Source organism: Engraulis encrasicolus, chromosome 24 (genome assembly GCF_034702125.1).
Source record: "Engraulis encrasicolus isolate BLACKSEA-1 chromosome 24, IST_EnEncr_1.0, whole genome shotgun sequence".
NCBI lineage: Eukaryota > Metazoa > Chordata > Actinopteri > Clupeiformes > Engraulidae > Engraulis > Engraulis encrasicolus.
The window spans coordinates 38,135,278-38,157,777 of NC_085880.1; the positions used below are offsets into that span (position 1 = coordinate 38,135,278).

General features: G+C 46.9%; 1 protein-coding gene across 1 annotated transcript in view; it reads right to left on the reverse strand.

Moving 5' to 3' along the window:
* pdzd8 (PDZ domain containing 8) overlaps nucleotides 1-22,500 on the reverse strand; it is a 99,441-nt gene that overhangs the window by 1,977 nt on the left and 74,964 nt on the right. Inside the window, exons 4-9 of the mRNA XM_063190964.1 lie at nucleotides 13,338-13,500; nucleotides 5,412-6,080; nucleotides 4,730-5,049; nucleotides 4,073-4,354; nucleotides 2,337-2,714; nucleotides 1-429 (exon numbers count right to left, since the gene is read on the reverse strand). The exon at nucleotides 1-429 is cut by the window's left edge and continues 372 nt beyond it. Coding sequence (XP_063047034.1) covers nucleotides 1-429; nucleotides 2,337-2,714; nucleotides 4,073-4,354; nucleotides 4,730-5,049; nucleotides 5,412-6,080; nucleotides 13,338-13,500 — 2,241 coding nt within the window. The remainder of the gene's footprint in view (nucleotides 430-2,336; nucleotides 2,715-4,072; nucleotides 4,355-4,729; nucleotides 5,050-5,411; nucleotides 6,081-13,337; nucleotides 13,501-22,500) is intronic.

Here is a 22,500-nt window from a genome sequence, read left to right on the forward strand (position 1 = left end):
CACCGCCACCGCAGCCGCCTCGGCCACCTGCTCGGTCAGCCGCGCCTTGGGCACCTGCCGCAGGCTGAGCAGGCGCGAGCTGGTGTTGATGATGTGCCGCGTGATGCCCGTGGTGGCCCGGTTGATGGTGGACTTGGCCTCGGGGTCTGCGGCACCGCCGCGGCCACCCACCACCCGCTCGCCAGGGGCCACCAGCGCCACGCAGTAGGGGTTCTCCGCCAGGCACTTGTCCTGGCAGCGCTTGTGGCACACGTAGGCGCACGCCATGCACTGCGAGGCCGACTTGGTCCACACCTTGCGCTTGCAGTACTCGCAGTAGGTGGGGTTCTGGAACTGCGTGTCCTGGAAGTTGTGGCGCATCTCTCCCAGCAGGCCCAGGGAGGAGGTGTAGCTGAGGTCGTCGCGCGCCGCCAGCGCCGCCTGGGCCTGCTGATTGGGGTGTGCAAAAAAAATCATCATGACAATGCATTGTAATACTTATTTTCACCTTAGCTGCCTTCACAACGGAATTATTTTTTTCTGTTTGGCTGATGGGGTAGGTGACCATTAGTTACGTGTTACCGGTCGGGCGTCAAGCGTACGACTAAGTAAGACGCGCAAATAATCGCAGCATCTGCATTCCAAACGAAGATTCTAGATGAGTCTAAGTTACACGCCCGCGTAGCGATGTATCAATCTTGCTCAAAAGATTATGGTGCAGTTGGCAACTTTACAGATTTAATTAAATAGATTTTCAAAAGTATCTTACCCTAATGGCAGATAAGCTGGATAACAGCCTTCGAGGCCGACCGGTTAACGAAGGTTATTATATGGTTGTGACGTCATCGGTCGAATGCTCCATTCATTTCAACGGGGCTCCCCAACGTTCGCACGTCTGTTATTTTTCGATAACGGACGGGTTGGTCTATAACAGACCGCTGTCAATGGCAACAAGACTTTTCACTGCTAAAGCGACTTTTCAACAAGACTCTAATCAGCTGCTGTGATAGACAACACCTGTTGTCCTGGCTACCTAGCTGTTGCCTAGCGGTGTTCCACAACGGCACTGTTTTGTTTTGCGCAGCAACAATCTTAACATTAAATAGGCCTAAAGAATTGTCCCCGCCATGTGTGAATCATTTAAGTATATCCATATAATAAGCGGGTTAACTTTCGGCGAGTCGGTCGCTTTGTGGAATAGCTCCGCTCCGCGTCGGGGTCTAAAGATTCTCTCTGTCGTGCTGCTATTCCACGGTAGCGACCTTCTCGCCGAACGTTAACCCTTACTTATGACTTGGCGTAGGCAACTCTGTCTCAGTGATGCGCACGTTGCCAGAGTTCAGAGCCGCCATCATGATATTAACTTTGTGGAATGTCAGCTCTTTGGCCGTTATCCCTTACATACACTGCATTGATTCATGACAATGTATCGTGATACTTATTTTCACTATACTGCATCGATTCATGACCATCAATTACTTAATAAGAAGAAAGTTTAACTTGTCACTGCTTCTTTTTGTTCAGGAGAGAGTAGGTAATGGTTCTGCATGCTACACAGCAACTGACAAATAAGCTGCATTTTTACATTTACTGAAGTAAATGTTGCAATGCATGACTATAATATATGAATCACAATGCATCGTGGCATACAGGGGTTGGAAATAATAACTGAGACACCTGTCATTTTAGTGTGGGAAGTGTGGGAAGTGTGGGAAGACAGCTTCCTCTTCCTGTTGGATGTGGTTCATCCTTGGTGGTATGCAGACATCACCTTGGATACCGTGGCTCTTGATACATCACAAAGACTTGCTGTCTTGGTCAAAGATGCAACAGCGCACCAAGAATTTCTCCTTTTTGAACTCTGATACGTCACCCATAATGTTGTGTGCATTGCAACATTTTTTTTTAGCAAAACTGTGCTCTTACCCTGCTAATCGAACCTTCACACTTCACTTTACTGGTGAAATGTACAATTAATGGACCAACTGACCAACAGGCTGGTCCACTTGAGCCATGAAACTTCCCACACTAAAATGACAGGTGTCTCAGTTATTTTGTCTGACCCCTGTATGTATGGTGATGTGCATTGAATCATGAACCCTTTGCCAATACCTCAGTGGTTCTCAACCTTTTCTGAACAAATGCCCCCTTGGCCTCATCACAAGCCTCCCAACGCCCCCCTTGACCTCATGATAAGCCCAATGCCCCCTTAGTATTAAAAAACAAATGGACTAATACTCCCCAATGGCAACTAAACACCACCCCCTCTCAGCCGTATCCTTCTCAACGCCCCCCCCTAGAGCTCCCCAATTCCACGTGGGGGGCTGTACCGCCCCCGTTGAGAAACACTGCAATACCTGCTGCTGCTGCTCTGCGCGTTCCCGCTCCCTCTCCTGGAACTCCTCGTCCTGCAGGCTGCCTTTCCTCTCCAGCTCCTTCTCCGCGCTGGTGGCGGTGGCAGTACCAGGTCCCCAGCACGGGTGCTCGGGCTCCCCCTCCGCCAGGTAGGTGAAGTTGAGCGTCACGTCGCCGTAGCAGAGCTTCTCGTTGAAGCCCTTGTGCGTGGTGAGGCTGCGCAGCATGGTGCGGCTGACGCTGGCGCGGGGCTCGGGGGCGCTCAGTCGGAAGGTGCTCTGGTACTCGGCCGAGGACATGGACATGCACTCCAGCGCCACGTGCTCCAGACGCAGGCTGACGTGGCCCAGGCACAGCAGGCTGCCCAGCTTGAAGGGGTCCTGAGAGATTCAAGATTATAGATTATATTATATTAAAATTATATTAATGTTTGTTTATAAAGACATAGTAATCAATTAAGTAACTGACGTGGCCCAGTCACAGTAGGCTGCCCAGCTTGAAGGGGTCCTGAGAGATACAAAAATCAAGACTCTTTTATTACGAATACGAATACTTTATTGTCCACAGAGTGGAAATTTGTTTTCAGTTTCACCACAGACATACAAACATTTAAAAATCAATAATCCCACAACCAAGCATTCAAACACTGCAGTTGTACAAAGCAGAAGAGGACAGGCTATTATAAAATTGGTCTCAAAGGAAATTTGTCTTGGACATACATTGCGACACACAACACTAATACACATGGCGGCGGGAAAAAAAAACATATACAGACATGAAGTGGCATCATAGAGATGCATAAAGTAGATACTTAAAAGTGCATAACTAGTACAGCCTCCTACATGCATGCATACATGCATGGTAGTCATTAAAGGGGTATACCACTATTTTGGGGCTTAATACAGTTAAAATCGCTGGCCAGGGTTTACAAAGGTGGTAAAGTGTATTATTTTTCATGTAAGCCGTTATCTTGCTTTATTATATGGTTGTGACGTCATCGGTCGAATGCTCCATTCATTTCAACGGGGCTCCCCAACGTTCGCACGTCTGTTATTTTTCGATAACGGACGGGTTGGTCTATAACAGACCGCTGTCAATGGCAACAAGACTTTTCACTGCTAAAGCGACTTTTCAACAAGACTCTAATCAGCTGCTGTGATAGACTACACCTGTTGTCCTGGCTACCTAGCTGTTGCCTAGCGGTGTTCCACAACGGCACCGTTTTGTTTTGCGCAGCAACAATCTTAACATTAAATAGGCCTAAAGAAATGTCCCCGCCATGTGTGAATCATTTAAGTATATCCATATAATAAGCGGGTTAACTTTCGGCGAGTCGGTCGCTTTGTGGAATAGCAGCACTTCAGAGAGAACAAGACCCCTCCGCTCCGCGTCGGGGTCTAAAGATTCTCTCTGTCGTGCTGCTATTCCACGGTAGCGACCTTCTCGCCGAACGTTAACCCTTACTTAAGACAAGTTAAAAGAGGGAGCATGTTGCTAAGCTAGTGAAAGTCAATGGATCCGTATAGCATGCTACATGCTACACGGATCAGCGACATACTCCCTCTTTTAACTTGTCTTAAAGCAAGACAACGCTTAACATGAAAAAATAAGATACTTTACCACCTTTATAAACCCCAGCCAATGATTTTAACTGTATTAAGCCCCAAAATAGTGGCATACCCCTTTAAATGACTTCAATAGGTTCACAGACACATAGGCACAAAAAGAGAAACTATACCTTGCACCACAGCGCGGCGTTGAGGAAGCGGTGCTGGGCATCCACCTCGAACACCACGGAGGCCTGGGGGGGCCAGCGCGCCGCTCTGCTGTGGAAGCGCGCCTCGGGGGACTCCCACAGGCCCTGCTCGTCCAGGCTGTTCTCCCTCTGGGTGGTGGAGGAGGTGGAGGAGGTCATGCTGGTCTGGTCACCACCGCCGCTGCTGCTCTTGTGGTCTTTGGACAGGTCTGTTCTGCTGGAGCTGTGAGTCATGCCGCCTGCTGTTGTAGTGGTGGTCGCGTCCTGCGTGAAGGGATGAGATATCGGTATCAGTGTATCGTGTTCAGATATCAACATAATTCAGAGATTGGATCGGATTGGAATTTTCCCAAAGATTCCGATGCTGACATTGAGCCAGGTGTAATGTTAATTTGAAATCATAACACTTGCATATTAGTTTTCAGGATGGGATTGTTACGTTTTTACTTGTTACGTTTTACTTAATAATTGGTTTCCTAGTCTTCTGACCAAATAGTCTACTTGGGCCTACCTCAAGTTGAAGCCCATGCATACATGTGGTTTTGGTATCGGATCGGAGTAGTATCGGTATCGACAGATACCCAAATTTAATTGATAATCGGATCGGAAGTGAAAAAATGTGTATTGGTGCATCCCTACCTGCGTGGTTTGTTCAGTGGCTGCAGACTTGGTGGTTACGGGCTTTGGCTCGACTGATTTGACGGGGGATTTCTCGGTGGTGGGTTTTTCGGGCCCGTTTGCCCCCGTGGCGGTGCCCGTGTTGGTGGTGCCCGTGGTGGTGCTAGCAGCTGGTGTCGGAGTCTTCTCAGGGCTCTTCTCTGCTGCCGGAGCTCCAGCGTCTCCGGCGTCCACCGACTGGCTCTGCCCCTCCAGGGCCGACGTGACCTTGATGTGTGGACGCGGCGGGACGGGTGGCCTGGCCGGGGGAGGGGGCGGGGGCACAGTAGGCCTCTGGGGACCTATACGATACGATGACACTTTATTGTCAGTTTACACTGAAATACATTTTGCATCCCTGAGCGAGACTCGTTTAAGACAGGACCTACACACAGTGGTGTAGTCTACTTTTTTATGGTGGATATACTGTATATATTTGTGCTATTCAAAATAATGGATCCATCAATTTTAAGTGGGTATACTGAAATCCCTGAAATTTAGAAGTGGGTATACTCCGTATACCCGCGTTCTACGTAGACTACACCACTGCCTACACATAACATCACATCACAAGACTATTGCACAACTGACAAGAACAGAGGACACTGGCCTATATACAGTACATACATACATGCATACAGTACATACATTACATACAACCCACCTTCTCCTCCTCCTCCACCACCTCCGCCAGCAGAAGTGGAGCCACCAGAAGAGCTGTGCCCGGACACAGAGGATGCCTCCGAGGCTGCAGCCCTGTGGTGGGAAGGCGAGGGTTTGGGAGAGTCTTTGGGCTTGAGGGGCGACTGGAGACCCACCAGGTTGAGCTTGCGGTTGAGGATGGGCGAGATGGTGCCGAGCGCCCTCTTGGGGCTTTGGTTCACGCTGAGCAGGAAGTCGTCCCTAAACTCCGCCACGGCCGAGGAGGAGGAGGAGGAGGAGGCGGCCGCGATGGAGGAGGAGGAGGGAGGCGGAGGGAGCGGGGGCCGTGAGTCCACGATCAGCTCCTCGAACTCCGAGTCGTTGTCCTTGCTCTCGGAGATGTCCATGGTGGTGATGGTGGCCGGGTCCTCCTGGTAGGCGGTGGGCGGGGCATGGGGGTGGGGGTGGGGGTGGGGGACGGCTGAGGGCTCGTCCAGCGAGCTCAGCGGGTCCTGGGGGGTGGAGGAGGAGGTGGAGGTGGGGATGCCTCCGCCGCCACCGCTGCTGCTGCTGCTGGTGGTGGTGGTGGTGCCGCCGTGGTGGCGGACGGGGCGCTCGTACAGCACTTGTACCCGCTCGCCCGCCGCCTTTAGCAACCTCGGGACCTGGACGGACGACGTCACCTTCACACCTGGAGGAGAACGATGCAGACGTTACACAATACAACGTTTGATTCAAATATCAATGAGCTAAATAAAGACAGAAGGAAAAAAATCCTTGGTCCAGGCACTTCAGTTCACACACACCCTGATGAAGGCCACAGCGCCGAAACGCATTGGTGTTTTTTAATGCATTTGCCCCTTAAATAAAGTTTGTTTTTTTACTACATTAACCAACTGAAGTGCCTGGACCAAGGATTTTTTTCCTTCTGTCTTTTTTGAACATTGAACCCCTTCCAAGAGCACCAGTTGGTTTTGAGGGACACTAGCGCTCTACCAACTCTTTTGATCAATGAGCTAAATATTGGGTATTAGGTATTGGGTATGATTTTCCTCCTCATATGAGCTTTAACTTTAAAGGAGCACTGTGTAATATTTTTATTTTTCAGAACTCATGCTCCAAAAAGTGGAGAAGACGCGCTCACACTATCGCCTAAATAGGCTACTTAACAATTCTTAACTAGGTGCTGAATCCCACAACTCGTGCTGCCCATTCACAAATGTTAGCTTTTTCATTAATACTGCAAACCACAATAAAATTCTAAGTACCGGTATTCATTACAGATAAATTGCCCTTTTTTTACATGAAAAGATGGATCTTCTTCAAGTTCATCATTTTGAATTTCCAGAAATAGACATTTTTAGCGGCAAAACTTTCTGCACTTTGGTCATTGGTTGGTCATTTGGTTATTTAGTAAATATTCATGAAAAGGTCAAATTTGTCTATAGGCAGCCGCACAGTTTCAAAGAGCAGCATAGGTGCTATACCTGCTCTGGCCACCATCCTACACAATGCACCTTTAACTTTAAATAAACAAGTCTGGGCTGCATTTCTCGAAACCATAGTTGCTAACTACATTGGCTACTTTTTTGCTTGCAATGCAATTTCCCATTGACAACTACCGAAGTTGCTAACTGGCTAACAACTGCAGTTTTGAGAAACGCACTCCTGACCTCTGATGGTAATGATGCGATCTCCCCGCACTAACCCTGGCAAGACTAAATAGTTAATAGTGTTAATAAATAGTAATAAATGTATAATATATAAACTTGAGATAGTCAGGTGTCTGACCTCCAACGGCGATGAGGAGGTCTCCCCACGCTAACCCTGCGCTGAAGGTCACAGAATATAGTAGTATAATAGAAGAATGTAATAGTATTAATAAATAGTTATAAATGTTTAATATACAAACTAGAGATGGTCAGGCGTCTGACCTCTGATGTGGTCTCCCCGCGCTAGTTAATAGTTAAATAGTTAATAGTATTAATGAATAGTAATAAATGTATAATATATAAACTACATAACTTCCGGCGGCGGCGCACGTAGGTTGCAGCAGCCCCTTGCTTTCCCAACTTTCAGTGTTTATTTGTGTTAAAATGTGTCTTTCGAAATGTCTACCGTCGGAAAATATGTCGGAACGCACGTACAGTCGGCAACAGCTGTTGCAGATAAGAATGGACAACTTAAGCAATGTATTGGATGTACCAATGAAGACTCTGGAAGAACTAGGAATTCTCCGGCGGCATAGGACTACATCGGACCCGTCTGCCTCGCTATGCCGACACAGAAAAAGATGCTCAAGAATTAGGAAAAGGGGCAAACGAGGTGGCGTCGAGACACGGCTTGCAGCCAACCCAACTCGTCCAGCAATACCATCAATTCTCTTGGCAAACGTCAGATCTCTGGACAATAAGATGGATGACATACGGCTACTAAGATCAGCGAACAAAACCGTGAGGAACTGCTGCGTTACGGTGTTCACCGAATCATGGCTGAACGACGGCATACCCGATTCGGCTTTACAACTGGAACAACTAACGTGCCACCGAGCGGACAGAGCCCTTGCAGAGAAAAAACGAGGGGGAGGAATATGTGTCTACACACATGATGCTTGGTGCAATAATGCTACGGTAGTACAGAGGCACTGCTCTCCACGAGTGGAGTTCATGATCATCAAGTGCCGACCCTTTTATTTACCCAGAGAAATATCCGCTATCCTATTAGTCGCCGTCTACCTCCCACCCAGCAACAACAATGGCGTCAAAAACGAGGCACTGAACGAGCTGGGGCATCAGCGAACAACAAGATGCACACCCAGATGCCTTCACAGTGGTACTGGGAGATTTCAACCACGGAAATCTCAAAACAGTACTTCCAAAATTTCATCAACATGTCAACTTCCCAACAAGAGAACAAAACACCCTGGACCTCGTTTACACAAATCAGAAGAGAGCATACAAGGCAAAGCCCATCCCCCACATTGGATCATCAGACCACACGACAATTCTGCTACTGCCAGCTTACAGACAAAAGGCAAAACTCACCAAACCAGTTCAGAAGGAGGTGAGAAAATGGCCTGAGGGAGCCATCTCACGACTTCAGGACTGCTTTGAAACCACAGACTGGGACATTTTCAAAACAACTGCCACCCACAGCAATCACATTGACATTGAGGAGTACACAGACACCGTGACCTCCTACATCACAAAATGCATCGATGATGTTACAGAAATAAAACACATCACTACCAGGGCCAACCAGAAGCCATGGTTCACAGGAGACGTTCACCGACTGCTGAGGGCCAGAGACAAAGCCTTCAGAGCAGGAGACGTAGCTGGCCTAAAGACAGCAAGGGCTAACCTGTCCCAGGGCATCAGGAAAGCAAAAAAGGAATACTCAGACAAAATAACAACACACTTCAAAGACAGCAGAGATGCACAGAGCCTGTGGCAGGGCATACAGGCCATCACGGACTATAAGCCTGCACCACGAAGCTGTGACAACAACACCTCTCTGCTAAACGACCTGAACAGTTTCTTTGCCCGCTTTGAAGCACAAAATGACACTCACCCACAGAAAACTCCCCCTCCCCCCCATGATCAACCTCTTTACCTGTCCTCTGCCAGTGTTAAGAGGACACTGGCCACCATCAACCCACGCAAAGCAGCTGGCCCAGACAACATACCAGGCCGAGTGTTGAAGGATTGTGCAGAAGAGCTGAAGGATGTCTTCACAGACATCTTTAACATCTCTCTGGAGCAAGCAGTCATCCCATCACTTTTCAAAGCTGCTACCATCATACCTGTGCCGAAGAAATCATCACCATCATGCTTCAATGACTACCGTCCTGTAGCACTGACGCCCATAATCATGAAGTGCTTCGAACGGCTAGTCCTGTCACACATCAAAGCCACCCTACCCCCCACCCTAGACCCCTACCAGTTCGCATACCGAGCCAAGCGATCCACGGAGGATGCAATTTGCTCTGCCCTCCATCCAGCCCTCACCCACTTGGACAATAAAGATTCATATCACTGATTCTTGAAAGTTTGGCAAAAACATGTCCCTGCAGTAAAATATTAATTCTGTTGAAAATCAACTAAATTTTCACAAACAAAATGAACCCAGGTAATGGCCAAGGGGTCTGTCACACGAATACACAGTTGTTTGAAATATTTCAGTGTAATTTTATTACTTTTCATGGCTATAAACCTGTCCACACCCTGTGAAAACGCCTGTCCCAAGGACTGGCATCATCATTTCAATTGACTTAAAATACAAAAATCACTAACAGAATTGAACAATATCACCATGATGTGGAAGACCATATTAAAGTGGTTCTACATATGTGCACATAGTGGATGTAAAACAATATTTACTATTATTTGCTGATTGCTCAAAATGTGTCCAGCATATTGGTCACCACCGTCAGATTTTTTCTAAAAGACAATAAAATCAGGTATGCACAAGGTAATTTTCATTACTGAGGACCCCTTTTCAAACCTTTAGCTCTACTGCATACTTCACCATCACTGAAGCTCCTGTAAGTTTACTATTTTGTCCTCAATTTGTTAATTTGTTTGGACACTGGTACTGTCCCAACCATAAACTGTCAACACCGTCGGGGGTTTTACTAGTATTGTATTACATTAATGTTAATAAATATATTTTTTTTCAGAAAAGGTATGAAGCACCCAAGAAACAGAGCGAAAATGAAATGGCTAATGTGAACAAACAATGCATAATATTTAAAAGAGTGTTTTTTTGTCTCACACCGTCAGATGTCACCACCGTCAGATTTTGTTCTGCTCATCATGTTGTTCCATATTTTACTAAATTGTGCTGGTTAATGAAACATTACTAGGCATGTTAGTAATAATTGTGATCCAAAATGATACTCTAGCCACCACTGAGGTGCATTTGGAGGTTTTTTTTGTCAGAAAACCTGACGGTGGTGACATCTGATGGAGTTCACCAAAAAAACACATGTTTTACGTGTTTTTGACATGTTTTAAGAATATGCATACAATAAGTATCTACAGTTATGTTGAATTGTTAAAGTAATTCACTTTAATACAGTAAACATGTGTTTTTACTTCTAATTCTGTCTGCCGCTGTTGACAAAACAAGAAAGAGCCCATTTTATGAAAAATGTTAAACATGGGGAGCTTGGCCAATGCATTCCCTGCACAGCCAAGACCTACATCTATGATAACACACCTCTTTATTTTGGATTTGAACAACTTAAAAGCTGTTTTTACCACATTTTCAACAACCAGTGGCTTACTTCCTAGAGAATCTAACTAATGAAGTAAAAACACATGCTCATACTGTGCACACACAAAAATAAAGTGTTTATGCAAGATGCCATTGACTTGAGAGGGCTATTTATTTTGCTAAATGCAGGTACTAATTAGGCCACTTTCACCACTCTCAGATTACTGTCACCACCGTCAGTTCTTAAGTCACCACTGTAAGAAGGAGTTTTGGACATTTTAAAGGAATGTGCTTACAACATTTTCCTTAGGAGTTGTTGAAATATCAAAGTAATAGCCAATTTAAGCCTACACGAATATTTGTGAAATTACAAAAAATTGTTTGTTGTATTTAGGCGTTAAGTAAGCATCGTATGACGGTACATATTTTAAAATTAGAACACATGAAACAGTATTAAAATAGAACAAAAGTGAATTTTCAACATTTAAAGGCATATGTGTGAACCAAAAAATACACATAATCACTTAAAAACTCCAGATACATATGCAACCAAATCAATACAATTTTAATAACTTTTAATTGTGTCTGACGGTGTTGACAAAAAACAAGGTATGATCGGAGAAAAGCCTGATTTCTGAAAAAAATACATAATGGGGAGATTGGCCTTGTGCATTTCTGAAAAGCTAAGACCTTAGTCTACGAGGATATACCATATCATTTTGTAATTCACTTTGTTTTTTTCTGTCAACATTACAACCTGTTTTAGCCACTTTCTCAAGAATCAGTGATATGTGAGAATGCTGTTCATTGACTTCAGTTCAGCATTCAATACCATAATACCACAACAACTCATCAGAAAACTGGACAAACTAGGTTTCAGCACCTCCCTCTGCAACTGGCTGCTGGACTTCCTGATGCAAAGACCACAAGCAGTACGGGTAGGGAACAACACCTCGAGCACCCTGACCTTGAGCACGGGGGCTCCGCAAGGTTGTGTTCTCAGCCCCCTGCTGTTCACGCTGCTGACACACGACTGCACAACGACCCACAGCACTAACCATCTAGTGAAGTTTGCGGATGATACAACACTGGTGGGCCTCATCACCAAGGGCGATGAGACTCACTACAGAGAAGAAGTAGACCTGCTGGCCAGATGGTGCAAAGACAACAACCTCCTGCTGAATGTCAACAAGACCAAGGAGATTGTTGTCAACTTCCAAAGGGTCCAAAAACAACTGCCACCACTGACCATCGACGGCGATGCTGTGGAGAGAGTGAGCAGCACCAAGTTCCTTGGAGTGCACATCAGCGACGACCTCTCTTGGACCACCAACACTACATCACTGGCGAAGAAGGCCCATCAGCGTCTCTACTTCCTGCGCAAACTAAAGAAGGCAAGTGCTACACCCTCCATCATGACAACATTCTACAGAGGAACCATAGAGAGCGTCGTGTCCAACTGCATCACAGTGTGGGGAGGAAGCTGCACGGAGAAAAACAGGAAGACACTCCAGCGTGTTGTGAACACAGCGAAGAAGATCATTGGAGTACCACTCCCCTCCCTGCAGGACATTTACACCACACGCCTCACCCGGAAAGCACTGATGATCATCAAAGACACAAGCCACCCTGCACACAAACTGCTCAGCCTCCTGCCCTCTGGAAAGAGGTACAGGCGCCTCCGTTCCCGTACCACCAGGCTGGCGAGCAGCACAATGCACCAAGCGATCAAGATGCTGAACACTCAACCCACTCTCCCTCCACTGTCAGCCTCTAGCCAGCAAGGCCACTGACAACCCCCCCCCCATCCCCCCACCACCATATCTGCGACTGAACATTCCACCTGCACTACTATACTCGTGACTGAACTTTCAACCTGCACTAACTCAAAACATGCACACACACACACACACACACACACACACACACACACACACACACACACACACACACACACACACACACACACACACACACACACACACACACACACACACACACACACACACAAGCACACTGCACTTTCTGCACTAAACCCAAACATACACACACTGACACACACACACACACACACACACACACACACACACACACAGACACACGAACACACACACAAGACGCACACCGCACCTTCTACCTGCACTAAACACATACACACACATACACACACACACACACACACACACACACACACACACACACACACACACACACACACACACACTGCTGCTGGTGTACTTGACAGACCTTTTTTAATATTTATTTTCTTCAAAATGCTACTATTACCATGTCAGAACGCTATAAAGGACTTTTTTTAGGAAAAGCACAAAAGCACAACAGATACCTCTTAATGTATGTCCTCTACAAGTCTTCTGTTGTCCAGTCTTGCACTTTAAATGTCTGTATGAGCACTGTCTATGTCCATACTGTCTTAAGTCCATGTATAAGTACTGTCTATGTCTATACTGTCTATGTCCTTACCTAGATTAGTCTATGTCTAATGGGAAAGCAAGAAATGTAATTTCAAATTCTTTGTATGACCAGTGCATGTAAAGAAATTGACAATAAAACCTACTTGACTTGACTNAACTAGAGATAGTCAGGTGGGGTCTGACCTCCAATGCCGATGAGGCGGTCTCCGTGCGCTAATAGTTAATAGTTAAATAGTATTAATGAATAATAGTAATAAATGTATAATATATAAACTAGAGATAGTCAGGTGGTGTCTGACCTCCGATGGCGATGAGGCGGTCTCCGCGCTGCAGGTCGGCCAGGGCGGCAGGGGAGTTGGGCGTCACCGTCTCGATGCTCACGTGCACCGCGTCGCCCTCGCTCGCCGCCACGTGACGGAACGTCATGCCCCAGCTGCCAGAGGGACCCTTCACCACCTCCGTCTAGAAGACAAAATACACACACACAAACACACACACATTTGGGTAAGCGGTTAGGGCGTCAGACTTGTAGCCTAAAAGTTGGTGGGGGGAGTAATTTAACCAGTGCTCTCCCCCATACACTTCCATGGCTGAGGTACCCTGGGCGTGGTACCGCCCTGCCACACTGCTGCCTTTTGGGCGCCCCCTTGCATGGGTGAGGCATAAATGCAATTTCGTTGTGTGCAGTGTGCACAGTGCTGTGGAGTGCTGAGAGTATTTATTTCAGAAATATTACAGGCAATAATTTGCCTGGTCAATCAAGAAATGTCCTGCGCTATGAATTGTACTACAGTGACGATTATGCGTAGACATGAATAACGTTACGCAGGGCTGAAAGCATGTCTTACAATGGTATACGTACAGGTACGCACTCACGCACACGCACACGCACACACACACACACAGCATCCTAATGAATGAAAAGTTGTTCAGAACAGAGACAGAGACAGAGACACTATGGATCAAAACACACACCCTCCTGCAACTAAGTCTGCTTTCCACTCAGTTGAATGTTTTGAACCATATCTATTGCGTACAGAGGGGTATTATGACGCAAGTGATATTAGACTGTGTTTACAGAGTAGACAGTGGTCCCTCAGTGTCTCCAGACAGCAAGACAGGGCTATAATATAATATAGACATAAAAGACAAGAGGGAAAGTGGCACGAGCACAGAGTGGATTGGTGCTTCAGGTCCACTTCCAGCCAGCCTACGATGTCTCCCTCTGTGTGTGTGTGTGTGTGTGTGTGTGTGTGTGTGTGTGTGTGTGTGTGTGTGTGTGAGTGTGTGAGAGAGAGGGAGAGAGAGAGAGAGAGAGAGAGAGAGAGAGAGAGAGAGAGAGAGGGAGACACAGAGAGAGAGAGAGATAAATAGAGAGAGAGAGAGAGAGAGAGAGAGAGAGAGAGAGAGAGAGAGAGTGTGTGTGTGTGTGTGTGTGTGTGTGTGTGTGTGTGTGTGTGTGTGTGTGTGTGTCTTTTGTCTTGGTCTAAGTGAGCACCTCTGTTCTTCTGATGGATCAGGAAGCGTGGGTAGTGCTTTACACAAAGGGGGATACGCACACACCACTGTTGGGAAAGTTACTCAAAAACTGTAATGCACTACTTATTACATGTTACTGTCATTTAAAAGTAATGCCTTACATTACAACATTACTTTTTTAAAAGGAAGGCATTACACTACTTTTGCATTACTTGCACTACATTTTATCCACACAAAATGTAGGTGAAAAAATGCATTGTAATGTGCGCGTTACTTGCATTGTAACGAGGACATATTACTGTTTTTCCCCCCTGTAATCCTTCACATTACTGTGTTACTCAAAAAAGTAATGCATTACAGTAATTAGTTACTTTTGTAAAGCGTTACTCCCAACACTGGTACACGCACGCACGCACGCACGCACGCACGCACACACACACACACACACACACACACACACACACACACACACACACAGGATGCATGCCCCCCCAACACAATTGATAGAGCACCCTGTCTGTCAATGTAGACCAAATGAACTTTCTTCGCCCCTCAGAAAAGCAAGTGTCAAAACCACACATGGACGCCACACAGGGAAAAAGCATGGTGGGCAATGGTGTGTGTGTGTGTGTGTGTGTGTGTGTGTGTGTGTGTGTGTGTGTGTGTGTGTGTGTGTGTGTGTGTGTGTGTGTGTGTGTGTGTGTGTGTGTGTGTGTGTGTGTGTGTGTGTGTGTGTGTGTGTGTGTGTGTGTGTGTGTTTAAGAGTGTGTGACTGTGGCTAGTGGGGGCGAGGTATGTAATTAAGGTTCTGGGCATTCTGCAGCTGCCTCAATCTTTGTCACGATGTGGACACATTCACACATATGCACACACATGCACACACACACACACACACACAAACACAGGCGCACGCACACACACGAGGATGCATTCACACATATGTGCATGCATGCACACACGCACACGCACACACGCACGCACACACGCACACACGCACACAGAAACACACACACACACACTCACACAAAACACACACACACACGTGTTCCCTGCCCAGCGTCAACAAGTGGATGTGACCCTAACACACACGCACGCACACACACACAGGCAAGCAAACAAGCTTCCACACACACACTTCCCAGACACCTCCCACTGCACACCTGGTGCTGGTAACTTGCTTCGCCTCTCCTCTGAAATCAGATAAGCACACAATGGGGGGGGATGGAAGAGGAGAGAAGACGGTAGGAGAGGAGAGGAGAGGGAGAGGAGAGGTGGGGGGTGGAAGAGGAGAGAAGAGGAGAGGAGAGGAAAGGAGAGGGGAGGAGAGGAGAGGTGGGGGGAGGAGATGAGAGGATAAGAGAGGGGGATGGAAGAGGAGAGGAGAGGAGAGGAGAGGAGAGGAATGGAGAGGGGAGTAGAGGAGAGGTGGGGGATGGAAGAGGAGAGGAGAGGAGAGGAGAGCCACCTCCAGGAACAGGAAGAGGAAAGCCCAAAAGAGAAGAAGAAAGAGAAAGAAAAGCAAAGAAGAAAAGAAAAGAGAGTGTGTGACACAGGTAGGGTGGGCTGGTGTGGTGGATACTGCCTCAACAAAATGGATGAAATAAATAGGAAGGAGGTGAACAAGTGTACGAGAGAGAGAGAGAGAGAGAGAGAGAGAGAGAGAGAGAGAGAGAGAGAGAGAGAGAGAGAGAGAGAGAGCACAAGAGAGAGAGCACAAAAGCAAGAGCACAGTAGAGCGTGTGGGGAGAGAGAGATAGAGAAAGAGAGAGAGAGAGTTTGCACAAAAGAGAGAGAGAGAGAGAGAGAGAGAGAGAGAGAGAGCAGAAGGGAGAGAGAGAGAGAGAGAGAGAGAGAGATAGAGAAAGAGAGAGAGAGAGAGAGAGAGATTAGCAGGTGTCTGACTCCTCTGCCGGCAATGACGGCTCCTCACCTGCTGTATCCAACCCCTATCATCACAACTGCGCTCTCACCTCCGCATGTGCATATGTGTGTGTGTGTGTGTGTGTGCGCGCGCGTGCTCCTCCCCCTATCGCGTTCTCTCTCTCTCTCTCTCTCTGTGTGTGTGTGTGTGTGTGTGTGTGTGTGTGTGTGTGTGTGTGTGTGTGTGTGTGTGTGTGTGTGTGTGTGTGTGTGTGTGTGTGTGTGTGTGTGTGTGTGTGTGTGTGTGTGTGTGTGTGTCATGAGGATCAGAGTGGGGGTTGGGTTCATGGGAGAGCAACTCCTGGTTCACTGTGGTGTCTTCTCCTTATAGGATACTGACACTGTCAGACATCAGAATACCTGTGTGTGTGTGTGTGTGTGTGTGTGTGTGTGTGTGTGTGTGTGTGTGTGTGTGTGTGTGTGTGTGTGTGTGTGTGTGTGTGTGTGTGTGTGTGTGTGTGTGTGTGCGTGTGTGTGCATACAGTATGCATGTGTGTATGCGTGTGTGTGTGCGTCTGTGCATCCGTGTGTGTGTGTGTGTGTGTGTTGGGCTGCTAGGTTGGGATCCTGGATGTGGACTCAAGACAGACAGACAGGCAGAGCAAGAGCAGGAGCGAGCGTCAGGGCACAGCACAGTAGAGCTGGGGTGCATTTCTGGAAAGCGAAGTTGTTAGCAGCTAGCAACTTCAGTAGTTGCCAAAGGGAAATTGCATTGCAACCAACAAAGTAGCTAACATAGTTAGCAACTACGCTTTCCAGAAATGCACCCCAGAGCACAGTAGAGCAGAGCAGAGCAAGAGTGAGTGTCAGGCGTCAGAGCACAGTAGAGCCAGAGATTCTTTAAGTATATAGAGATATGCCAATGTAATAGGTTTCTATGGGCACCTAACATGACCAGGTTCCGGTCTGCCTAAAGGGGCGTGTCATAATACTCCTAGCATTGAATAGAACAGTCCTTAGGTCTGCCTAAAGGGGGATGCCCCCCCTTGCAATAGTAGAACCCGGAAACAATGGGCCAATGGAACCTCTCTCTCTCTACTCTCTCTGGTAGAGCAGAGGAGTGCTGGACAGACAGCAGGAGATGGATGACAGTCATTTCCCCACATGGCATTTGTTATAATGCTGCAGCAGGAGCCTGATCAAGTTAGCCAGTGGGGGGAGGGGGGGGGTGAATGTGAGTGTATGTGTGTGGTTGTGGGACGTGTGTGTGTTTGTGTTTGTGTGAGGTAGTGTGTGTGTGGGGGGGGGGGGGGGGGGGGGGGGGGGTTAGGGGACAGGGAGAGAGACAGGGAGAGATATAAACACACGGAGGAATAGAAAGCTGCCTTCATTGCCCTACAAGGACCTTGTGTGTGTGTGTGTGTGTGTGTGTGTGGGGGGCGTGAGAGAGAGAGAGAGAGAGAGAGAGAGAGAGAGAGAGAGGATGTGTGTATGTGTGAGAGAGAGAGAGAGAGAGAGAGAGAGAGAGAGAGAGAGAGAGAGAGAGAGAGAGAGAGAGAGAGAGACACCGACAGACAGACAATTCAGAGGGTTGCCGGCTTGAATCCAACCCTTACCTTCCCGAAACCTCGATATACAGCTGAAGAGTTCTTGAGCATGACATCAGTAACTGTAACCCCATCCAGTAAATTACTGTTTAGTTTAGTTTAGTTTAGTTTATTGGTTTATTTCATCAGGGACCATATGCAAAGTACATTAGTTACAAGAGTAAAGAGATGACCAGATTATAGCTCACAAGCTAATTTACATCTGCAGTCCCCGGGCAGGTGAAAAACAAATCGCTGTAAGTCTCTTTGTATCAGTAATAATGTGTGTAATGTAATGTACCGTACGGGTGGTGTAAAAAGTAGCGCAGCTGTGATTCTGCCCTGACCAGATTCAAAACACGGAACTCATTCTCTTGGGGTGCGTTCCAATATGCGACCTTGCGTCCTTCACTTGTGCTTGCGGCCTCAAACCAGGAAGTAATACGTCGTGATGACATCACTGACAACAGCATCATATTTCAATATCTCGCAAAAGCTCAATTGTAAAGACATTTTCTCATTTTCAAACAGGATGGTAAATGAAGAATAGTCCCCCAAAAACTGTTTTGGCTAGGCTGACAGTGGGGAAACTTAATTGTTTTCTCCACGGAGGCGGGACATCAGCAAAACGTGAGGCCACAAGCCCAAGTGTAGGACGCAAGGTTATTTATTAGAACGCACCCTTGGTCTTCCACTCAGCCTCTCCTACACTCAGTTTCTCTTCAGTATTTGAGTGTTTCTCAGCCTCTGTCCAGGAGTCATTGCTCTTAACCTCACTCTATATCTCTGTCCAAGTTACATGTTGTCCAATGGAACACAAATGGCTGTCAAGAGAAGTGAGCAGACATGGACATGGACATGCTTGCTTGGGGAGAGAGCAAGCTTTTTATTTGTGTGGCATCATCCTATATTTTTGTTTTGAACTCCTGTCAAATCAATTCCCCATAGAAACAGAGAGCAGGGGGGGGGGGGGGGGGTGCGTGTGTGTGTGTGTGTGTGTATTTTTACGTGTGTGTGTGTAATTTTGCATGCGTGTGCTTTTGCGTGTGTGTGTGTGTGTGTGTGTGTAGCAGTGATGATGCAGAGGCCAGAGCAGCCGCCTTTGTCCTGGGTTTAAAAGAGGGGGGAGGGGAGGCTGTGTGTGTGTGTGTGTGTGTGTGTGTGTGTGTGTGTGTGTGTGTGTGTGTGTGTGTGTGTGTGTGTGTGTGTGTGTGTGTGTGTGTGTGTGTGTGTGTGTGTGTGTGTGTGTGTGTGTGTGTGTGTGTGAGTGAAGAGGAGGCTGTGTGATCTACGCTTAGCTTTCATCTAAGAGCATCCTCTTCTAACGAGAGCTTTGAAACCGCACGGCCACTCCTCTTCACTGGAAAAGGCCACTGTGTGTGTGTGTGTGTGTGTGCGTGCGTGCGAGCTTGCATACACACGCACAATTCTGCACGTACCCACATATTGTTGATGTCTGTGCATTTGTCTGTCAGGTCATTTGGCCACGCTAAAAATGGTGTACAATAATGTACGTCATCCAGCAAGCTAAAGAGCTGTGTGTGTGTGTGTGTGTGTGTGTGTGTGTGTGTGTGTGTGTGTGTGTGTGTGTGTGTGTGTGTGTGCGTGCGTGCGTGCGTGCGTGCGTGCGTGCGTGTGTGTGTGTGTGTGTCTGCATGTGTGTGTGTGTGTGTCTGCGTTACATGTGTGCATTTATTTGACTGCATTCAAAACGGTGCCAAAATGGTGCCATTGCCATTTTAACGCCACACGAGCAGCACGCCTGAGAGGACCAGAAGTGTGATGTGAGTGACAGCAGGGATGCAGTACTGCACGGGCCTACTGGGCACAGGTCAAGGGCCCCAAGAGCCAAGGGGGCCTTCGTGCTACAAAAAAACCCACCACCTCATTATTGATCTATATTTGTGTTCTTATAGTGTCTTTTTCTGTACAGTGTTTTCATTGCAAAATGATGTATCCACCTTTTTTTCTCCTGAGGAGACACTGACGAAGGCAACAGCCGAAACGTTTGTCTACACTTCTGCTGCTATGTACATAAAAAAATAAAAAAGAAGAAAAGAAGAACACGAGTGCGATACACTTTTTCACCTTCAAAGTTATTCAACTGGAGACGCACCACACGGAAGAGCGCGGTGTATCATCAACTACTACTTTTACATTTTATTATTGGAACTGACCGTGCAATGCAATGCAATGCAATGAAATGTCCAAAATAAAAAAGTCAATTTCCCAAAATGTTCCAAAATGGATATACATCATTTTGCAATGAAACTCTTCAATTGGACTTTAAACTTCTGTATTTTAAAATTTTCTCGGGTGCAACCCCCCGGAACCCCCCGCCCCCAACAACAACGAAGGTTCTCCAACATCTTTACTGAAACTTATTTCTGTTAGAACCTCACAATGCAACAGAGAGGGGGGTCCCTTTCTTGTTGTCTGGCCAGGGGCCCAATGGAATTACTATAACTCATCCGTGTGTGACAGGGATATTGGCGGGCTCCGATTGACAGACCCTGGGCCTGGACGGACAGAAAATAAATATCTGTAAGAAAAAAAATAAGACTTTTATTTCTGCCCAAAGAGCGGAGAGGAGAGCCACATCCATAACAGGCACTTATCAGAGGTGATGCCAACTCGTCTTTTTCAACACAGACGAGACGGTGACGCTCAACCACAATCACGGGCAATTTGGCAACGGTAAATGGCAACTAAAGGCCAATTACAGCAGACAAACACAAACACACACACACAGAGACACACAAACACACATAAAAAATAAAGACATGGTTAGAAAGGTGTGTGTAGTGTATGTGTAGCTGTGTGTGCAAGAATGGGTTTGAGGGTTGTGCGTGTTTGTATATGTGTGTGTGTGTGTGTGTGTGTGTGTGTGTGTGTGTGTGTGTTTGAGTGTGTGTGTGTTTGAGTGTGTGTGTGTGTGTGTGTGTGTGTGTGTGTGTGTGTGTGTGTGTGTGTGTGTGTGTGTGTGTGTGTGTGTGTGTGTGTGTGTGTGTGTTTGAGTGTGTGTTTGAGTGTGTGTGTGTGTTTGAGTGTGTGTGTGTGTGTGTGTGTGTGTGTTTGAGTGTGTGTGTTTGAGTGTGTGTGTGTGTGTGTGTGTGTGTGTGTGTGTGTGTGTGTCTGTGTGTCTGTGTGAGAGGGAGAGAGTATGTTAGTGTGAGTGTGAGTGTGTGTGTGAGAGAGAGAGAGAGAGAGAGAGAGAGAGAGAGAGAGAAGGAGAGAGAGAAAGAGAGAGAGAGAAGAGAAAAGAGAGAGAGAAAGAGAGAAGGAGCGAGAGAGAGAGAGAGAGAAAGAGAGAAGGAGAGAGAGAGAGAGAGAGAGAGAGAGAGAGAGAGAGAGTACTAAAGGAAAACCGTGTGAGCTGTATGTTCAGAGCTGCCAGTGAATTGCAAGCAACAGGTGCATCGAAAGCTGGTCTGCCTCTTTAGCGTGAACGTGCTACACACACACGGACATCAATTTACGCTCGCACACACACACACACGCCTCTTCTGTCCAGGCTCTCAAATAGGTGACAAGGACAGCATGCACACACGCACACGCACACACGCACACACACGTCCCAGTGGAATACTCCCGGTATTGATCCCACGGTCATCCAAACCGGATCATTCAGGTTTTTCTCAATGATGGGCCACATGACATCAGGCACCGAGGCTGCGTGCATCAAGTCAGGCAAGGAAGCACCCATGTCTGGAAGGCCGTTTTGTCCGGCCCCCGAGAAAATTTTAATGTTATGCAGCTTCACATGAAATATGACATATTTTGTAAAGGAATCTTAGAAATTACATTTGCAATACATATATTCAGGGGACCTATAGAAGGTAAGGCCTGTTTTAAAGGTGGCTGCCTTCAATATACGCCTAAAGTTCAGGGGGAATCCTGGTATGTGTTCATAGTCCGGCCCTTGGATTAATTTGAAGTGGCCCTTCGAATGAAAAAGGTTCCCCACCCCTGAAGTAGGGCAAGGAAGAACCGCACACAGATGAGTAGGGCTATGCAATATATCGTATTAATATCATGATATCAATATTGCTGTCAAACAATTTCAAATTTCATAACATTGAGTTTGAACAATATTTTTGTCATTTGTCTCTATAAAGCCAAAAGGTTGGTTACGTTAAGCGCAATACATTCCCCTCCACTAGAGCCATTGTGAGCACAAAGCAGACTTACTATGCAACACTCATGCAGAACATTCTGTGTGTGTCTCTATTCTATATCTACTTTGTATCTCTGCTATTTCGAGATAGGACAGAGAAGACTATGACAGGAAGTGAGCTGGGAGAGAGAGACAGGGAAGGGTTGGCAAAGGACCCGGACCGCAATCGAACCCTGGTGGTGGAACAGTCTCCCAGAGGCAGCAAGACTGAGCACATCTCTTGCAGCTTTCAAGAAACAACTAAAGACATTCCTCTTTCGAGAGAATCTACTAGACTAATGCTTGAACTGGCCTTGCCCCAGGGCAGACTCCTGACATGATGTTTAGTTTAGTTTAGTTTAGTTTGTGAGTGTGTGTTTG